We start from the raw sequence: 19,855 nt of genomic DNA, 5'->3' as shown, positions 1-19,855 counted from the left end.
GTCACATTGTAAGCCCGAACGTTTAAACATGCATTTGAAGAGATATTTTCAATTAAATGAGACAGAAACCTTTATGTTTACTTGGCTCTTATATTCCAAATTGGGGTAGGGAGAGGGAGAAAAGAAAAAGTTACATTCTTAGGGAAAAAAGAGTGGTATCAGCCTTGTCGCGGGAAAAACTTTTCCAAGTTCAACAGTGGGCAAAAATGTTTTTTTTTTTTTTTTCCTTCCTGGTGCTGGGAATCAGGAGTGCTTCAAGTCCACGCTAGATAAGCTCTACCACTCTACCACTAAGCTACACCTCCCGTCCTAAAGGGCACGCTTCAAAGCTAATGCGCAACCAAGTTTCTCCACTGGTGATTTCAGTCAGCTCCAGGAGGGCAAGGACTTGCAGGGATCACGGATCCCTCCTTGCCAGCGGCCCGCCTCCTTTCCCGCCAACTCCAGGCGCGCCTCTGCGGCCCCGCCCACCCAGCCCCGGCGTGCCCTCGCGGCCCCGCCCCTTGGCCCCGCGCGCCCGGAATTTCAGCGCGTTTCGGCCGCTCCGCCCCCCGGCGTCCCGCCAGCCACTACGCGGGAACCGATCGGCCCGGACGGTTCCCTGGCCAGCAGCGTGGGGTTCCACGCTGCCCGAGTCCACCCGGCATCTCGCCCCCCGAGAAGCCTTTCCCGTGACGGCTAGGCGATGCCGGGCAGCCGGCAGCCCAGGGTCCGCTCCGGGAACGCGCCTCGCCCGGCGCTCGCCATGGAGCCGGCGGGTGACGGGGCCTGGGCCCACAGCCGTGCTGCGCTCGACCGCCTGGAGAAGCTGCTGCGCTGCTCGCGCTGGTAAAGACGGAGCCTGGCTCGAGGGGGTTGCCGAGGGGGCAGGGTCGCCCCTAGTGGGTCTTCTCACACCTCGCGATCCCCCTACGGTCCCCTTGCGGCTTTCGGGCCGGCGTGCAGTTAGCACTTCCCCAGCGATCTGGCGTTGGTTGTCCCCTCCGAGGCCCCCAGCCCTGTCCTTTTGGGTCGGTTTTCCAGCCTCTTGTTCCAAACCGAACTAAAACGGTACTTGTGGAACTTTAGCGGGCCGCCGAACTGCCTGGAGGTGTGGCCAGAATTGCCGGGCCCTGGCTCCGCCTCCGGGTTTGAATCTGTAGGCCGGGGCGGGGCCAGGCTGCGCGCCTTGGCAGGCGCCTGAGGGTTGTGAGCTGGTGAGCCGGGAAGCCCAGGGCTGGGGCCGCAACAGAGCACCTTTAAGTGTGAAGGATAGTTAGTCTTTGCCCGGCCGGCCTATTTTGACATTTTCAACGTAACAACTTTGAGGAGTGGAGTGGAGTGTTTGAGACGCTTGTTGGGGGCTTTTTGGCATTGACAGTGTGATGGGCACCACTATTTAATTTTCATTTCCTTAGTTTGGTTATAAGCCTGGGATTCCAGCGCAGTGTCGCTGATCCACATCTCTAGCCCGCTCAGAGTTTGTGTTCATCCCAAAGGCATTATTTAAATGACTGGTGTGTCCTGCTGCTGCTTTTCCTGTAGCTCTTTCTAGTATCGAACCCAGGAAGTTTTGTAAGTTCCAAGAAGGGCTTTTTCATTTCTTCTAAAAGCATTTATTAAGCAACCGTTGTATGCACTGTTTATTATTTCTGCATCAAGATCATCCTGGCAGGCTTTCTGCTTGTAACTGTCACAACAGTATTTCCTTTTGGACTTCATTTTGATTTTTTCCCATTTGTTTTCCAACTTGTAGAATCACTGCTATGTTACATACACAGATAATTTTTATTTAAATATACAAAGGACTTAACTGTCACAAATTTCGTACTTATGATTTTGTTTTACAAAAACTTTATATCTGACAAGATGACATTATTATACTCCTGAGAATAGTGGTATTTTTCCTAAAATTAGTATGTGAAGACCTTCTGAGTTGTATGTCTTTTTTTTCTCTATGTGGATTATTCATCTGAGGATAAAAAAAAATTTAAATTGGCATTTCTAGTTGCAATAACAGAAGCAGTTGTAGTTCACACCTTAATAGTCAGTACAAGTTAGATATTTAGATGACTCATTTTTGTATAGAAACAGCATTTCACTTAGACTGTAGACTGCTTGAATTCAGGTTCCAGCTTTGACACTATGAATGGACCAGGTAATTCATTCTGTATGTGTAAGTAATGGTGAACTCATTCTCCCATGAGAACTTATTCATAATTATAATAAGTTTATTGACCACCTGCAAGGTGCCAGATACTTCTCTGGGGACTTGGTAATGAACAAAGCAGACAAACATTTCAACTCTTACTCTGTGTTGGGACCAGGGGAGAAACTAATCGAAATTATACATATAAATTGTTGAGTGGTAATTATCACAGAGTAAATGATTACTAATAAGTGCCTTAAAAATACAAAAAGATATCTCTGCTTCTGAATGATGGAAGAGACTAAAGAGGTCCTCTCCATGAGTCACCTCTAGATTTTTCTAAAATCTAACAGAACCATTTCACTTTTTACCACCTCTTAAATGTTTTTCCACTTTCTGATTGAAGTAAGCAAGAGCCAAAGGGACTGATGGTAGCCATCAGTATCTGGGCCCAGTTTTTTTTTTTTTTTTTTTTTTTTTAACCGCTTAGAGGTTTATTTAGGAAGGGAGAATGAGTAAATCTCATGAGAGATGCCTTTGGGGTAAAGCAAGGAATACATACTTCAGGGAGCATATGGTCCCTCTTCAGAGGGAGAGACAGCCCCAGATTTTTAATATATCTCATCCACTTGTGACAGAGTGATAATTCCAGTTATTATTATTTTAGTTAATATACAAACCACCAATGGATGAACTATAACTTCTTTAGAGTGTATATTTTCACATAGGGCTCTACAGTTTTTTTTCTGTAAAATATCAGTGCATATTTTTGACTTCGAAGCCCTTGTTTCTAGTTTTTTTTTAATATTTTAAAATTATATATGGATACCATGCCTTTATTCATTTTTTTTTTTTTTTTTTTTTTTAAATGTGGTGCTAGGATGGAACCCAGTGCCTCACACGTGCTAGGCAAGCTCTCTATCACTGAGCTTCAACTCCAGCCCCTTGTTTTTGTTTTTTTACATCCCTTAAAAATGTGAAATCCATTCTTTGGTAGGGAGTTGTATGAAAACAGGCTGCTGGCTTGATTTGGCCCACAGGTAATTGTTTGCTATCTCAGTATTAATAGGAAAAATGTCTTAAGTTTAAAAATTCTTTTGATCTAAAAGTTACTTCACATGGCATTTAGTATTTAGAAATGATTTTGCTTTCCCCTCTTGCAAGTTTGTTACTACTTGTAGTGAGCAAAGGATGGCCTGTTGTACATTACCTTAGGGGAAAAACATATTCTTCTTATCTCTGCCTTTGCCCTGGTAGCTGTGGGACATTGCTGGAAAGTAGCGACACAGGGTGGCCTGCTTCTTTCTTGCTTTCGTTTGCCACCATTCAAAGCGGTGTCATGTTATTTGAAATTGTGTCAGTATGTCCTTTTACAGAGTTTCAAAGTTCCATCCAGTGGGCTAGTGATTACCCCGATTACCCTCACATTCAGCTTGCAGCTGTCATCTATCTGGTGTTCCCAGCTGTCACCTGTCTTGTGTAGCACATTGGATCTATTTTGCAGCAAGCATTACTTGTTGGCGAGGGTGAATTGGCTACATTTCAGGGCATCCTTTCTTGACCTTTAACATGAGTGTTGCTTCAAGGTGAAACTGATGAAAATGTTCAAGAGGCCAGATGTGACATTTGTGTTAGGGCCAAGTCTCACAACCAGATAGAAGCTATTTAAAGATTTGGAAAAATGAGGCAGCAAGACCTTATCATTTGAGAGGCTGGCAGAGAGCATAGTAATAATGTATTCCTAAAGGAAGCAGGAAATGGAAATAGGATCTGCCCTATAAAAGCCCAGGTGTTATATGGTGGAGTTTTGTGAATTAAGTACTTGTCACATTTTGGGCATAGAGTGGTTTGGACTTATGATGATTGTATTTTGGGCCTTTTTTTTGCAGTACTGGGATTGAACCTAGGGTTTCACATGCTCTAGGCAAGCACTCTTAATGCTGAATTTCATCCCCAACCCTATATTGGCCTTTTAAAATCTTTTTTAGTAAAAAAGCTAAAATGTGATGTTACAACTTTTTAGAATAGGTGGATTTTTTTTCCTCCTGAATCACTCTTGTCATTTAAAAGGCAATCAAAATTAATTTCATATTTTTTTTATTTTGAGGAAACCCAGCTTAGTGGTTAAACATGTATTCTGGAACTCCCAGGCCTCAAATCCTTCAGTGATTTTGGGCTTGTTATTTGATCTTTGTATGCTTCCTTTTTTTTTAATCTGCAAAATGTGCTAGTAATTGTTTTTACCTTGCCAGGTTGTGATGGGAATTAAATGAATTAATATTCATAAATAAAGGATAGATTTCCTGACTCCAGCATTCGGCTTCTATCTTTCTTTAGGAGTTTTGAATGTTCAGAGGCATTCTTAACGGGCCAGTGATCCTTTAATAGGATGATTGCTCCCTTTGGTTTGCTCTGGTGCTGGTTATTCATTAGAACGACAAGAAATCACTGAAGCAGTACGGTAGTTAGTGTTGATGCATATTGTACCCTTAAAGAGTGTATACTTAATTTTAAGGGGTAAAATGTATACACAGTTCAGGGTATATTGTGATGACGGCCAAGAGGATACGGAGAAGTGTACTTGTTGGGGTTGTAGTGCAAGAATGCTTCATGGACTTTTGAATTAGGCTTTGGGGTATAGATAGATTTTTATAAGTGGAGCCATTGCTAATTATGGGGTGTTATTAAAAAATGATGGTGTGCTGAAAAGAATTGTAGGATAAACGGAGCTAAGACAGGGTCAGATTGATAAGAGATCATCCCATTGGTTCACATATTTAATTTCCTACAGAGAGCAATTCACATAGCTTTCCTGGAACTCTTATTGTTCTTCTCTATAATATGAAGAACAGGGACTAACTACTCTTTAAAACTAACACACGTAGCGATTTTCATAATTATTAGTGTTGATTGGATGTAAAATATTGGTAAAACTTTTTATCAAAGTTAAATTTACACAAAGAAAAGAGTACATGCGGTGTTCAGTTTGTATCATATCCTCCAAATTTGAATTTATAAGTGGGATTTTATTTATGTGGTATTTTGATTGCTGTCTGTCTCCTTCAGTTCTACTAAATGTTTCATAAAGACAGGTTTACATTTTTTTTTGCCACAGTGCCAGGCATGTAGTTTTTTGGTGTTTCTTAAATTATGAAAAAATTAGATCAGCTAGGATCACAGTTACAAAGTGGTAGTACCAGAATGACCTAGTTAATTCACCTGAATCGTCAGGAATCCTCTTGAGGTTTCTGGGGTTAATTACTCATACTGAGCAGAGACTAAGGCCTCAGGGCAGTTGTAGATATAGGTCTTTCTTTTGGGAGTTAGAGCTAAACCCACCTTATACAAAGTTCCATTATGGGTGATCACCTAGTTGGTGTTATATTATATAGGACTGTGACTGCTGTAGAAACATACTAGACATGTGGGGCACCCTTTTTAAAAATTTACTTTTTTTTTTTTTTTAAACAAATTATTTTGAGATAGATCTCAGTGTGTTCCTCAGACTAGTCTCAAACTCCTGAGCTCAAGTGATCCTCCTGCCTCAGCCTCCAGAGTGCTAGGATTACAGGTGCCACTGCATGCGACTGCACTCAGCTGGAGACCCTTTATACTGTCCCCCATAGCATAGAAAATGATTTTACAAGTGAAGTTATTGTTTAGCAAGTCTGGGCTCAGGAGAGATTTTAGGATGGCAGAAAGTTTGATGCATATAAATGCTGAATGAAGGCCATTTATGGGGGTGACAAGAGAAGAGAGGAATGCCTAGGTGTGAACCATGAACACTTAATATTTGAATATCAGGTAGAAGAGATGGGGCTTTAAAAGGATGGAAGATGAGCAGTTACTTAGACATTGCTTTACTGTGATGGAAAGATAATAAAAGACACAGGCATACATTGTATTCTCTGTGACTAAATAAGAGATTCTCCTATAGTAATTAGATTTTTTAATAATTTCTCATTAAAATCAGACTTAAGTTGCCCATTTTACTTTTGGTATATTTGACTCATTCATTCAACATTTATTGACATTAAACAATTTGATAAGATTTTGAGTTTTCCCATGTGATTTTCTTGAATTTGCATAAAAAATAGCTATAATGAACAAGATGCTTCTGTGTCGTTATCCATTACCATACTTACTAAGGACTGTGTATTTATTCACCTAAAGCAAAGCATAACAAATTGATTGACTTGGAGAGACTCCACATATTCATATAAAACACATTGGTCCAAGACTTAAAAATTCTTTGAGGATTCTCTAAAGTATAAGAACACTGAGGTAGTTGTCCTACCTAATATTAAGTAGCAGTTGGTATCTCATAGGAACTTAGGGAGCCATTCTGTTAAGAAATAATTCTGCTTCAGTCTTAGTCTTGTAATTTACTTTTTTTTTCTTTATAAGGTAAATTTTATATGAATAGGATCTTTTTAAAAATTATTCTCACAACTTAGTTCTTCCCTAAGTTATAATTCACTGACTGCATTGATCTATCCAAATCAACTACATATAAAGTTACAGAAGTATGACTACAGATGGGAAGAAAGTAGTTTAGTTGAATTTTGAAGGTACAGAAATCATGTTACCATGCAAATGTCTTACTCATCTGGATTTTTTTTCTTTCCTCTATTTATTCAAACAAAATAGAGTAAGGATAAAATGGAATTGTTAATACAAATACAATTTTGTATTCCATTTGGTTTATTCATTAAGGATTTATTGAAATTTACTCTCACATAGCACCATGTTTGGCAGTTAATGGTGGGTTAGGGAGCTCAGAAAAATGAAATTCAAGGTCACTTGTCTGAAAGACTGTAGTCTATTTGGAGACCAGGAAAATTGAGCATCAGTCAGTTAAAATAACAACAGCAACTTAGTTTTCAACATTGAATTCCAGAGTCCCAACTGGATGCCATTGCTCTTAGTTTTTGGAACTTTAGAATGTTTTATTTCTCTCTTAAGTCATATATTAATTTGGTTTTTATAACCATTCAGCTAGATTGCAATTTCCTTGGGAAAGTGTGACACAGTCAGCTTTGTATTCTTTATGTGTCTTGTGTCTGATGCAACATTGTGCATAAATGATGGCATGGAGACAAAAATCCAAGAATTCTTGTGCTATGTGTTTAGTTTCATTTTAATTATATGAGTTATGTGTTGGACTTGGATAGTTGCTGGGAAGGAGGTGTATTGTAGGCATAGAAGATAGTCTGAGCCAAGTCCTGGGGCTGGAGTTGGACATAAGATATTTGAGATTTGGCCCCACCAGAGCAGAACTTTTGTTGAGGAGCAGTGAGAGAAAAGATTGCCATGGCTAGAGTGTTAGCAGATTATAAAGAAATTTTAAATTTTACATTAGTTTTTTCCCCGTACTGGAGATTGAACCTGGGATGTTATGCCACTGAATTATACCTGCAGCCCCTCTTTGTTTTGTGACAGGGTCTCAGTTGCAGGGCCTCCCAAGTAGCTGGGATAGCAGGTGTGTACCACCATGCCTGGCTTAATGTTAAAATTTAAAAAATTGAATAATATACAAATTCCTAACAGAATTAGTTGAGTTACATTTGTGTTAGGGTTGCAGGTCAGTGGTAGAGTGCTCACCTAGCATGCACAAGGTCCTGGGTTTAGTTCCCACCACTGTAAAAAAATGAAGTTGGTTACATTTAAAATTTTGGTCATTATCTCCTGGTCGTAAGAAAAGTTATTTTATTTCATGGCATATTCTTAGCTAAACCATAGCCATTCTCAGAAAACCTGACTTTGGTGCAGATTGGTGCCACTTCTGTTCATTGTCTGCCCTCTATGATATTCTGTTCAACACCTGTGGGTGTTTGCACTACCCTGTGTGTGTGCTGGGGACTGGGCAGAGACAGGGTCCCCAGGACATACACATGCACATGCTTCTCATTCGTATTTCCCATATCTTTCCTCATCTATTAACAACCTCAAAAACATGTCGTCTAGCTCACTAATTAGAATAATTACTTCTACTGATCAATTATTCATAGATATTAAGTCACTACTAATTACGTGATAGCATCTTATTGCTAGGGCAAAGAGTAAGAACTATAGATAAAGGGTTCAGACTCATTTGAAGAAGACAATTTAAAGTTTAGAAGCAGAATCAAGACTCTGAATGAACTATTGACAGAAAGCTGGGCGGGAGGCTGTGGCCTGCATCTTGACGGGGTGGGGGTGTGCTGACATCCAGAGGTAGGAGAAGCAGCTGCTAAGGGAAAGCTACAATGGGAAGGCAATAGAGTTTGCTGGTGTAGAGCACTTACTTCAGAGCTTTTGTTCAAGACAGGGAGGAGCTGGGCCAGAAGACAGAATGGGAGGCAGAATCAAAAGGAAGTCTTTTTTAGGTCAGAGGAGAGATTACCTGTGCACATTTAGGTATAAATGAAAGAAGGAACATGACTAATGATGAGAATAAGTCCTTTAGGAGACAGGGAAGATTTGGAAGCTAGAGACAAAGTGTTCCATCTGAAGAAGGTAGAGTGAGTAAAGACCTTTTCCTCTGAGACCTGGGGAGGGGGAAGATTACTGGTGAAGAGGTAGAAATGTGTCTAGGTGGTGACAAGCTCACACCATTGAGTCTAGTAAGGTTAAGCAGGTTTCAAAGCATGGTGATTGTTTTGAATAGGCGTCTATCTGTTCATTGGTGTGTTTACTCAAGATCATCTAATAATATCACTTGGTGAGATATAAAGCTGAAGAAGATGCCAGTTTTTTAGGGATGTTTGGATAGCTTTCTTTTTATCATGATTATTCATAACTTGAGCAGGCAAGGAAGAAATGGATTCTGACTTATCTAGCATTAAAGTTCGGTATTCATCAGTCTCTTAAGAGCTCAGCAGAATTAGGGTACTAGTGAAGATAGTTCTGACTAGTTAAATTTGTGAACTGTATTGGGTAGGGAATACAGGGAGCTATAAGGTTGAACAGAATCTTCTCAGTGTGGAGAGCAATCTGGTTTAACCAGGGTGATGAAATAAAAGAGAAAGAGGAAGGGTATTATGATTGGAGGAGGTGCTATAATATCACACTTAGATACTACTAGAGGCAGAGCTTACAATGAAGTAGAATTCAGCACTTGATTGAAAAAAGGGGTTAGGTTTGGTAGGTCAAATAATGAACAAAAAATTTAGGAGTAGCATGAACATTGTAAAAGAGATCATCTTGATTGCCAGAATCATAAAAGTCTTATTTGCATCTCTATGTTCTATGTAGTGTGGTAGAAAAATCAGTTATTGTGAGTTTTTAAAAAGTAATGGGTTTTATAATGTCAGTGAGCACCCTTTTCAGTAGCTGGAGAATAATATTGTGGCTGTGTACTCGGTTCTTTGTGCTCTTTCTGAAAGCTCAATTTCACTTTAATGTTCATATCTATTAAAATGTGCAGTGTGTTACATTTGATCTTTCAAGAAATGTGCAGGATTGTTTTTATTGATATGTGGCATGTGTGCAGAGGCAACTGAATAATGATGATGTAGATACTTGGAGATCCTGGGGTTAGCATGATAAATCTAGTACACACAGTGTTCATCCATCCATGGCCTTGCCTCTGCGGGTGCTGTTGCTGCATTACCTGCGCTGACTGTAGTAACTGGATGTTTGTTTATTAGGCATTACTGGCACCTTCTTAGGACTATCAAAGGTAGCAGGTATTTTGATGAACAACATTGGGAATATTTTGTTTCTGTCTCCCTTTTCTAAATGAAGCGAATCTCTTTCAGTCTGGACACCCAGCTTGATGATTTCTATTTGTAGTTGCTGAAAGAACGAAGCAGTCAACTTGCTGTGAACTGAGAGTGTCTGTTTTTTGGATAAGACATCTGTGAGAAATAGATGGCTGCTTAATTGTGAGAAATACATGTTTGCTTATGGGAATCTGTGGATTCTTAAGGTCAAGGTGACCATATTTCCTAGTTTTCCCTGTACAGTCCTCGTTTGCATCTGTTGTTCCAGCATCCAAACCAGTTATCAATCACCCATCCCTTTAATTGTTAGAAAAATTTCCCCTTGAATGATACATTATGGTTATGTCATTGTAATTATTGAGTCACATGCTGTGATTTATGGTCTTCATCGTAATTGTTTTCATTGTTTGGTGAAGATGGCCCTTAGTAGGTGAAAGAAGATGCCAGTGGTTAGTTTCATCACCAAGAGGTTTAGAGGTTTAGTGATTCTTGAACAAGGTCATTCCTTTCTCTGACTTTCCAAATACATTATAAAAAGTGTTATCACTTGTACTGGGTTTTAATAGTGTCAATTTGAATTCAATCATTTTATGAGAATATTTAACTAGGGGAGTAAAAACTTTTCAGATGAATTTATTTTTAGTATTCTCTTTCTTCAATTTGAAAGAGAAATGTGGTAGTGTTGACCTTGGTTTTATGAAATGTTGTGCATGAAATGTTGATCTCACAGTGACCTAAGTCTTGACTATTTTCCTTTTTTTTTCAAACAGCACTAATATTCTGAGGGAACCTGTGTGTTTAGGAGGGTGTGAGCACATCTTCTGTAGGTAAGTAATTAGGGCCATCATTGATATATATAGTGTAACTATATTTTTTTATAAGTAAGAATTGTGTAATTGTATTGATGATAGTACCTCATGTTTGTGTAACTTTTAAGTAACTTACTGTACATAATCTCATATTGATGCTTATAACTGACTTAATTTACAAATAAGAAAACGAAACTCAAAGAGTATAACTTGTCCAAAGTCACAAAACTTAGTCATCAGCTTTGCTAAGTTTGGGGGAAGAATTAATGTTTTATATAATTCAAATGTCGTTTTTTAAATCTTCCGTTTCTGGATCTGGACTTACAAAATTAGGAAAATCTAGTTCTTAAGAGTTTTTCTGTCAGTTCCCTGGGACTGCCGTAACATAGAAGAAAGAACTGGGTGGTTTAGAACAATAGAAATTTATTATCCTCATAGTTCTGGAGGCTGAAAGTACAAGATCAAGATGTCGACAGGGTTTATTCCTTCTAAGGGCTTTAAAGAATTTTTCAGTCCTCTCCGGTTCTTGTGGGTTGCTCACAATCTTAGCTATTCCTTGGGTTGTAGATGTATCTCTTCTGTTTTTGCCTTCCTGTTCACATTGCATTCTCCCTTATTGGCATAGCATATTTCTCTCCCTGGTCACATTTACCCTTTTTATAAGAATACCAGTTCTGTTGGCTTATGACTCACCCTAATAGATCCATCTTTTTTTCTTTTTTTTTAGGAGAAAACCACTTTTAGTTGAAAAATAAAGCAATACATCTCAAATAAGACTGTTTAAACAAACAACATAAACTGTAATATGTTGAGAGAAAAGGCTTTCCTAAGTGGTATTGTGAAATTTAGGTATCAGTATTAATACAGTATCCCTCCTTTATCCTGACAAATATTTAAAATAAGAACTTTTCCCCATCAACCTAATTTCCATGAATTAAATGTGTACAGGTTTATCCCTATTTTCAACCCACTGACAAAAGGAGGGGAGATTTTAAACAATTATTTCCACACTGAGTTCCCAGAGAAAAGCAAATACCAAAGTAAATATTTTCCTTATGAAAAATCTTATATGTAAAACACACAAGACTATTAATATTTAACTCATTCCCAAAACTTCAAAACACAATTTATCAAGATGACCTCTACAACAATTTTCCTTTAAAGAAGTTTGCAAATTTCAGAATGGTTTAGGTTGACATATCAGACATATTAAACTTTGAAAGAAACTACTACTAAAGTTATTGCTTTAAACTGGAAAAAAAAAAAAAAACAGCTATGGTCGAAGTACCTTTCTAAAAAGAACTCATACAGTTGTTCTTAAAATTATACTCATGTTAATTGCAGAGAAAATGTTAAAGCATACAATAAACATCACTCTTAGAATAACAGAACAAAGGCATTAAGATGTATGGCTTTTTGTGTGATTGTTATTACTATCTATAAATAAAGTCATTGCTGTTTGACTGAGAAAGGTTTTTACAAAACTTCACTTCCAAAATTAACATTTTTATTAAATCAAGTTTAAAAAAATGTTCACTGTAGAAAAGTCAACAAGGGTTTTAAGAAAACCAAAATATACCTTTTTATACAATATATGTATATATTAGCAGCAAACTACTGAGATTTTGATCTTTTAGTAATTTTAAAGAAAGCATAAACATTGTATATTAGTATGGAATGTCAGTGAATTAACTTTATCCTTTTTTTTCTGTGATTTGGCTCTTCTATAAAATACTTCATGATTCCCATTACAGAATATTAAGAACAAACTTAGTTTTGACTACAAAGTAGTGAAACTGTGACTGGTAAAATCTGTTTTCACTACATCATAGCCACGCATTGTTTTTGAGAATAACAAATGAGCACCATAACAACAGGTAATTGTGTGTAAACTCAATTTTTAAGGTGTAATAGCAACCAACTTATACCACTTAGCATTTGACTGTTTTTAAAAAATTTGGTGATTTACAAAATTTTAATCAAATCAGATAATTCAGTCCTATATTGCTTGTTCATTTTTAAATCCTTAATAAAAATTATGTATTACCTCACAAACTGCTTGCAAAGATATATATGTATATGTATGTTATGTATATATACACAAAAGTGTATGTACATATATATCTTTAGCTTCGAATTTCTTTAAATTTCTCATTTAAGTATATCTGTAGAATATAATATCACCAACTGAAAGTTTCTACTAAGTTTCATCTTAGCTAATGAGAAACACTGGCTATTGAAAATTCTGTGGCAAAACCACTGTTATTCAGCTTAGTACTTCAGCTTACAAATTAGTCAAACAAACAAGATTGAGGCCTCTCTCCCTCTCTCCTCGCCCGCTGGGTGCTGAAGTTGGGCGGATGGCAGCAAACCGGCTCTGCTAGAGGACCGGGCAGCCCAGCCTTGCGCCCTCGGACCTTCGGTGCGCTGCCCACACCTCCAGGCGATCGGGTGCTGAGTATTTGCTGTGTCCTCACGTGGAAAGCACCCTGGCCTCTTCTACAAAGGCACTGGAATCACCCAAATACCTGCCAGAGGCCACCTAGAAAGACCATCATATTGGGGATTATATTTCAACATGTGAATCTGGGGAGGACATAAGAATTCAGTCTTTAACAGGTTGTTGCCATTTTAGATGTCCATTTCAATTAGAAATTATAAGATTTGGAGAGCACGCTCCGAGTCCCGGAGCCCCTGCAGTGCAGTGTATTCCTGCAAAGAACCAGCGGAGAGGCTCGATCTGCAGTCAGCCTCAGGGATAAGGGCAGGGCAGCCGGAGACCTCTTCAGGCGGCTCTGCCCACTCCGGCTGCGGGCTCTCTTCACGGGGCGATCCAAGATGGCGGCCTAGAGGGAGACTGCACCCCCGGTCGCTCCAGAACCCAGGAGTTAAGAAGGGGAGGCATTGAGAGACTCGGACTGAAGTGGAGCCACGGGTGAGTCTGCCCACTGGGTAAAGCTCGGCCCGGGTGGCAGGCCCAGATAGAGGTGGCTTATCGGAGCCGGGCAGGGCAGCTAGAGTCATCCACAGGCAGTCCTGCGCACTCCGGCGGTGGGCCCCGCCCACACAGCCAGCTTCTCCAGGTTCTCGGAACGGAACTGGCCCGCTAGTGAGAGCCTGTCTGAACAGAGCACGCTCCGAGTCCGGAGCCCCTGCAGTGCAGTGTACTCCTGCAAAGAACCAGCGGAGAGCCTCGATCTGCAATCAGCCTCAGGGATAAGGACAGGGCAGCCGGAGACCTCTTCAGGCGGCTCTGCCCACTCCGGCTGCGGGCTCTCTTCACGGGGCGATCCAAGATGGCGGCCTAGAGGGAGACTGCACCCCCGGTCGCTCCAGAACCCAGGAGTTAAGAAGGGGAGGCATTGAGAGACTCGGACTGAAGTGGAGCCACGGGTGAGTCTGCCCACTGGGTAAAGCTCAGCCCGGGTGGCAGGCCCAGATAGAGGTGGCTTAGCAGAGCCGGGCAGGGCAGCTTGAGTCTTCCCAAGGTAGTCTTCCACACTCCGGCAGTGGGCTCTTCCCACACGGCCAGCTGCACGGTGCAGGCCCACAGTGAGAGCATTTCCGCACAGAGCCAGTTCCAAAACGTGGAACCAGTAGGGGGCTAGGGGCAGTATTCTTCGAATGAGCTGCTTTATCAGATTCCTCCAAGACATCAGGCTACTGAAGGCTGGGAGGTGATACACTGGAAATCTACTGGGACACTATAAGCCAATAGTGGAAAACTGCAATATCTCAGGGTCCCACTGACAACTGACCATTATGAGAAAACAAGGGAAGAAAATGTCCCAAACAAACCTAGATACTACATCAATAAAACCCAATGACAGCAGAGCAGAAGAAATGTCAGAAAGGGAGTTCAGAATGTACGTAATTAAAACGATCAGGGAAGCTAATGAGGAGATGAAAGAGCAAATGCAGGCATTGAAGGAGGAGATGAAAGAGCAAATGCAGGCATTAAATGATCGCACCAATCAACAGTTAAAAGACCAAATACGGGAAGCAAGAGATCATTTCAATAAAGAGTTAGAGATACTGAAAAAAAAACCAAACTGAAATCCTTGAAATGAAGGAAACAATAAACCAAGTTAAAAACTCCATAGAAAGCATAACCAATAGGATAGAACACCTGGAAGACAGAACCTCAGACATTGAAGACAAAATATTTAACCTTGAAAACAAAGTTGAACAAACAGAGAAGATGGTAAGAAATCATGAACAGAATCTCCAAGAACTATGGGATATCATGAAAAGGCCAAATTTGAGAATTATTGGGATTGAGGAAGGCTTAGAGAAACAAACCAAAGGAATGAACAATCTATTCAATGAAATAATAACAGAAAATTTCCCAAATCTGAAGAACGAAATGGAAAACCAAGTACAAGAGGCTTATAGAACTCCAAACATACAAAATTACAACAGACCCACACCAAGGCACATTATTATGAAAATACCTAACATACAAAATAAAGACAGAATTTTAAAGGCCGCGAGAGAAAAGAATCAAATTACATTCAGAGGGAAACCAATAAGAATATCAGCAGATTTTTCAATCCAGACCCTAAAAGCTAGAAGGGCCTGGAACAACATATACCAAGCCCTGAAAGAAAATGGATGCCAACCAAGAATCTTATACCCAGCAAAACTTACCTTCAAATTTGACGATGAAATAAGATCCTTCCATGATAAACAAAAGCTAAAGGAATTTACAAAAAGAAAGCCAGCATTACAGAACATTCTCAGCAAAATATTCCATGAGGAAGAGATGAAAAACAACGATGCAAATCAGCAACAGGAGGCGCTAGCCTAAAGGAATAGCCAAATAAAGGAGAAACCAAATCATGTCAAAAACAAATATGAGTCAATTGACTGGGAATACAAATCATATCACAATAATAACCCTGAATGTTAATGGCCTGAATTCATCAATCAAAAGACACAGACTGGCAGATTGGATTAAAAAGAAAAATCCAACAATATGCTGCCTGCAAGAGACACATCTCATAGAAAGAGACACCCATAGACTAAAGGTGAAAGGATGGGGAAAAACATACCATGCACACGGACACAGCAAAAAAGCTGGAGTATCCATCCTCATCTCAGATAATGTGGACTTCAAACCAAAACTAGTCAGAAGGGATAAAGAAGGACATTACATGCTGCTTAAGGGAAGCATAAATCAGCAAGACATAACAATCATAAATATCTATGCCCCGAACATTGGCTCATCCACGTACGTCAAACAAATCCTTCTCAATTCCAGAAATCAAATAGACCACAACACAATAATACTAGGCGATTTTAACACACCTCTCTCACCACTGGATAGATCGTCCAAACAAAAATTGAATAAAGAAACTATAGATCTCAACAACACAATGAGCAATTTAGACTTAACGGACATATATAGAATATACCATCCAACAAAGAATGAATACACTTTCTTCTCAGCAGCACATGGATCCTTCTCTAAAATAGACCATATTTTATGCCACAAAGCTACTGTTAGTAAATACAAGAAGATAGAGATACTACCTTGTACTCTATCAGATCATAATGGATTGAAATTAGAAATAAATGACAGAATAAAAAACAGAAACTTCTCCAATACCTGGAGACTAAATAATACACTATTATATGATGAATGGATAACAGAAGACATCAGGAGGGAAATAAAAAAATTCTTAGAAGTAAACGAGAACAAAGACACATCATATCAAAATCTCTGGGACACTATGAAAGCAGTACTTAGAGGAAGATTTATTTCATGGGGTGCATTCAAAAAAAGAAGTAGAAATCAACAAATAAACGAGTTAACACTACAGCTCAAAGCACTAGAAAAAGAAGAGCAGACCAATACCAAAAGTAGTAGAAGACAGGAAATAGTTAAAATCAGAGCCGAAATCAACGAAATCGAAACAAAAGAAACAATCGGAAAAATTAATAAAATAAATAGTTGGTTCTTTGAAAAAATAAATAAAATTGATAAACCCTTAGCCACACTAACAAAGAGAAAGAGGGAGAAAACTCAAATTACTAAAATTCGGAATGAACAAGGAAACATCACAACAGACACGAGTGAAATACAAAACATAATTAGAAGCTATTTCGAAAATCTATACTCCAACAAAACAGAAAACCTTGAAGACATCAACAAATTTCTAGAGACATATGAACTACCTAAACTGAACGAGGAGGACATACACAACTTAAATAAACCAATTTCAAGCAATGAAATAGAAGAGGTCATCAAAAGCCTACCAACAAAGAAAAGTCCAGGACCAGATGGGTTCTCAGCCGAGTTCTATAAAACCTTTAAAGAAGAGCTCATTCCAATACTCCTCAAACTATTCCATGAAATAGAAGAGGAGGGAACCCTCCCAAACTCGTTCTATGAAGCCAATATCACCCTGATACCTAAACCAGACAGAGACACATCAAGGAAAGAAAATTTCAGACCAATATCCTTAATGAACATCGATGCAAAAATTCTCAACAAAATTTTAGCAAATCGCATACAAATATATATTAAAAAGATAGTGCACCACGATCAAGTGGGTTTTATCCCAGGGATGCAAGGTTGGTTCAACATTCGGAAATCAATAAATGTCATTCACCATATCAACAGACTTAAAGTTAAGAATCACATGATTATTTCAATAGATGCAGAAAAAGCATTTGATAAAATACAGCATCCCTTCATGCTCAAAACACTAGAAAAAATTGGGGTAATGGGAACATTCCTAAACATTATAAAGGCCATCTACGCTAAGCCCATGGCTAATATCATTCTAAATGGTGAAAAACTGAAAGCGTTCCCCCTAAAAACTGGAACAAGGCAGGGATGCCCTCTTTCACCGCTTCTATTCAACATCGTCCTTGAGACTCTAGCCAGAGCAATCAGACAAACCAAAGAAATTAAAGGGATACGAATAGGAAAAGAAGAACTCAAACTATCCCTGTTCGCTGATGACATGATTATATATTTAGAGGAACCGGGAAATTCCACCAGAAAACTTTTAGAACTCATAAGTGAATTCAGTAAAGTAGCAGGTTACAAGATCAATGCTCATAAATCCAATGCATTTTTATACATAAGTGATGAATCTTCAGAAAGAGAAATTAGGAAAACTACTCCATTCACAATAGCATCGAAAAAAATAAAATACTTGGGAATCAATCTCACAAAAGAGGTGAAAGACCTCTACAATGAGAACTACAGAACACTAAAGAAAGAAATTCAAGAAAACCTTAGAAGATGGAAAGATCTCCCATGTTCCTGGATAGGCAGAATTAATATCGTCAAAATGGCTATACTACCTAAAGTTCTATACAGATTCAATGCAATTCCAATTAAAATCCCAATGATGTACCTCGCAGAAATAGAGCAAGCAATTATGAAATTCATCTGGAAGAATAAAAACCTAGAATAGCTAAAGCAATCCTCAGTAGCAAGAGCGAAGCAGGGGGTATTGCAATACCAGATCTTCAACTCTACTACAAAGCAATAGTAACAAAAACGGCATGGTATTGGTACCAAAATAGACAGGTAGATCAATGGTACAGAATAGAGGACATGGACACAAACCCAAATAAATACAATTTTCTCATACTAGACAAAGGTTCCAACAATATGCAATGGAGAAAAGATAGCCTCTTCAACAAATGGTGCTGGGAAAACTGGAAAACTATATGCAATAGAATGAAACTAAACCCCTATCTCTCACCCTACACAAAACTCAACTCAAAATGGATCAAGGACCTCGGAATCAGACCAGAGACCCTGCATCTTATAGAAGAAAAAGTAGGTCCAAATCTTCAACTTGTTGGCTCAGGATCAGATTTCCTTAACAGGACTCCCATAGCACAAGAAATAAAAGCAAGAATAAACAACTGGGATAGATTCAAACTAAAAAGCTTTCTCTCAGCAAAGGAAACTATCAGAAATGTGAAGAGAGAGCCTACAGAGTGGGAGAATATCTTTGCCAACCATACCTCAGATAGAGCGCTAATTTCCAGAATCTATAAAGAACTCAAAAAACTCTACACGAAGAATACAAATAATCCAATCAACAAATGGGCTAAGGAAATGAACAGACACTTCACAGAAGAAGATGTACAAGTAATCACCAGATATATGAAAAAATGTTCAACATCCCTAGTAATAAGGGAAATGCAAATCAAAACCACCCTAAGATTTCATCTCACCCCAATTAGAATGGCGATTATCAAGAATACAAGCAACAATAGGTGTTGGCGAGGATGTGGTGAAAAAGGAACACTCATACATTGCTGGTGGGGTTGCAAATTAGTGCAACCACTCTGGAAAGCAGTGTGGAGATTCCTCAGAAAGCTTGGAATGGAAACACCATTTGACCCAGCTATCCCACTCCTTGGCCTATACCCAAAGGACTTAAAATCAGCATACTACAGAGATACAGCCACATCAATGTTCATTGCTGCTCAATTCACCATAGCCAGATTGTGGAACCAACCTAGATGCCCTTCAGTTGATGAATGGATAAAGAAACTGTGGCATATTTATACAATGGAATATTACTCCGCAATGAAGAATGATAAAATTATGGCATTTGTAGGCAAATGGTCGAAATTGGAGAATATCATGCTAAGTGAGATAAGCCAATCTCAAAAAACTAAAGGACAAATGATCTCGCTGATAAGCGGATGAGGACATATAATGGGGGGTGGGAGGGGCTAGCATTAGGTTTAGGGTTAGGTTTAGAGTTAGGCTAAGGAGAGCAGTAAGAATGAAGGAAAGAAGGACTGTGTAGAGGGAAAAGAGGGGTGGGAGGGGTGGGAGGGGTGGGGGGGAGGGGAAAAAATATAATAAACATCATTACCCTATGTAAACGTAAAAAATAAATAAATAAATAAAAAAAAAAAAAAAAAAAAAAAAAAAAAACAAGATTGAATTACCAACTGCCCAAAAGAAATAAATTTTTCTCTTGTCATTTTCTTCTAATAGCAAAATGGAAATTTTTACAGTGAACTTTTACTTTTTAAAGAGTTAAAATTATTAAAAGAAATCTCATTAGTCTTCAAAAATACTAAATATTATATAATTACAATTTTCTTATAGTTGAATACTTCAACTGTAATCTGTGTTTAAAAAAATTTCCTTTGGATTCTTCCATTTAGCACTTCAAGTTTTCATTCTGCAACTCTGACGACTGGCTTAGATTTGTTAAGTT

At 38.8% G+C, this 19,855-nt stretch overlaps 1 protein-coding gene across 3 annotated transcripts in view; it reads left to right on the top strand.

Annotated features, from left to right (window-relative positions):
- The first annotated feature begins 587 nt into the window (after nucleotides 1-587).
- The window catches only part of Bard1 (BRCA1 associated RING domain 1), a 90,135-nt gene continuing 70,867 nt past the window's right edge, over nucleotides 588-19,855 (top strand). For 2 of the 3 annotated variants that reach the window (XM_047547488.1, XM_047547489.1), the window contains exons 1-2: nucleotides 588-828; nucleotides 10,605-10,661. In XM_047547488.1, coding sequence (XP_047403444.1) covers nucleotides 686-828; nucleotides 10,605-10,661 — 200 coding nt within the window. In that variant the 5' untranslated portion in view covers nucleotides 588-685. The remainder of the gene's footprint in view (nucleotides 829-10,604; nucleotides 10,662-19,855) is intronic. The other variant, XM_047547490.1, reaches the window with a different exon arrangement.

Source organism: Sciurus carolinensis, chromosome 3 (assembly GCF_902686445.1).
Source record: "Sciurus carolinensis chromosome 3, mSciCar1.2, whole genome shotgun sequence".
Lineage (NCBI taxonomy): Eukaryota > Metazoa > Chordata > Mammalia > Rodentia > Sciuridae > Sciurus > Sciurus carolinensis.
Note: the sequence above shows the minus strand (reverse complement) of the source record. Positions and strands in the feature narration are given on the sequence as shown.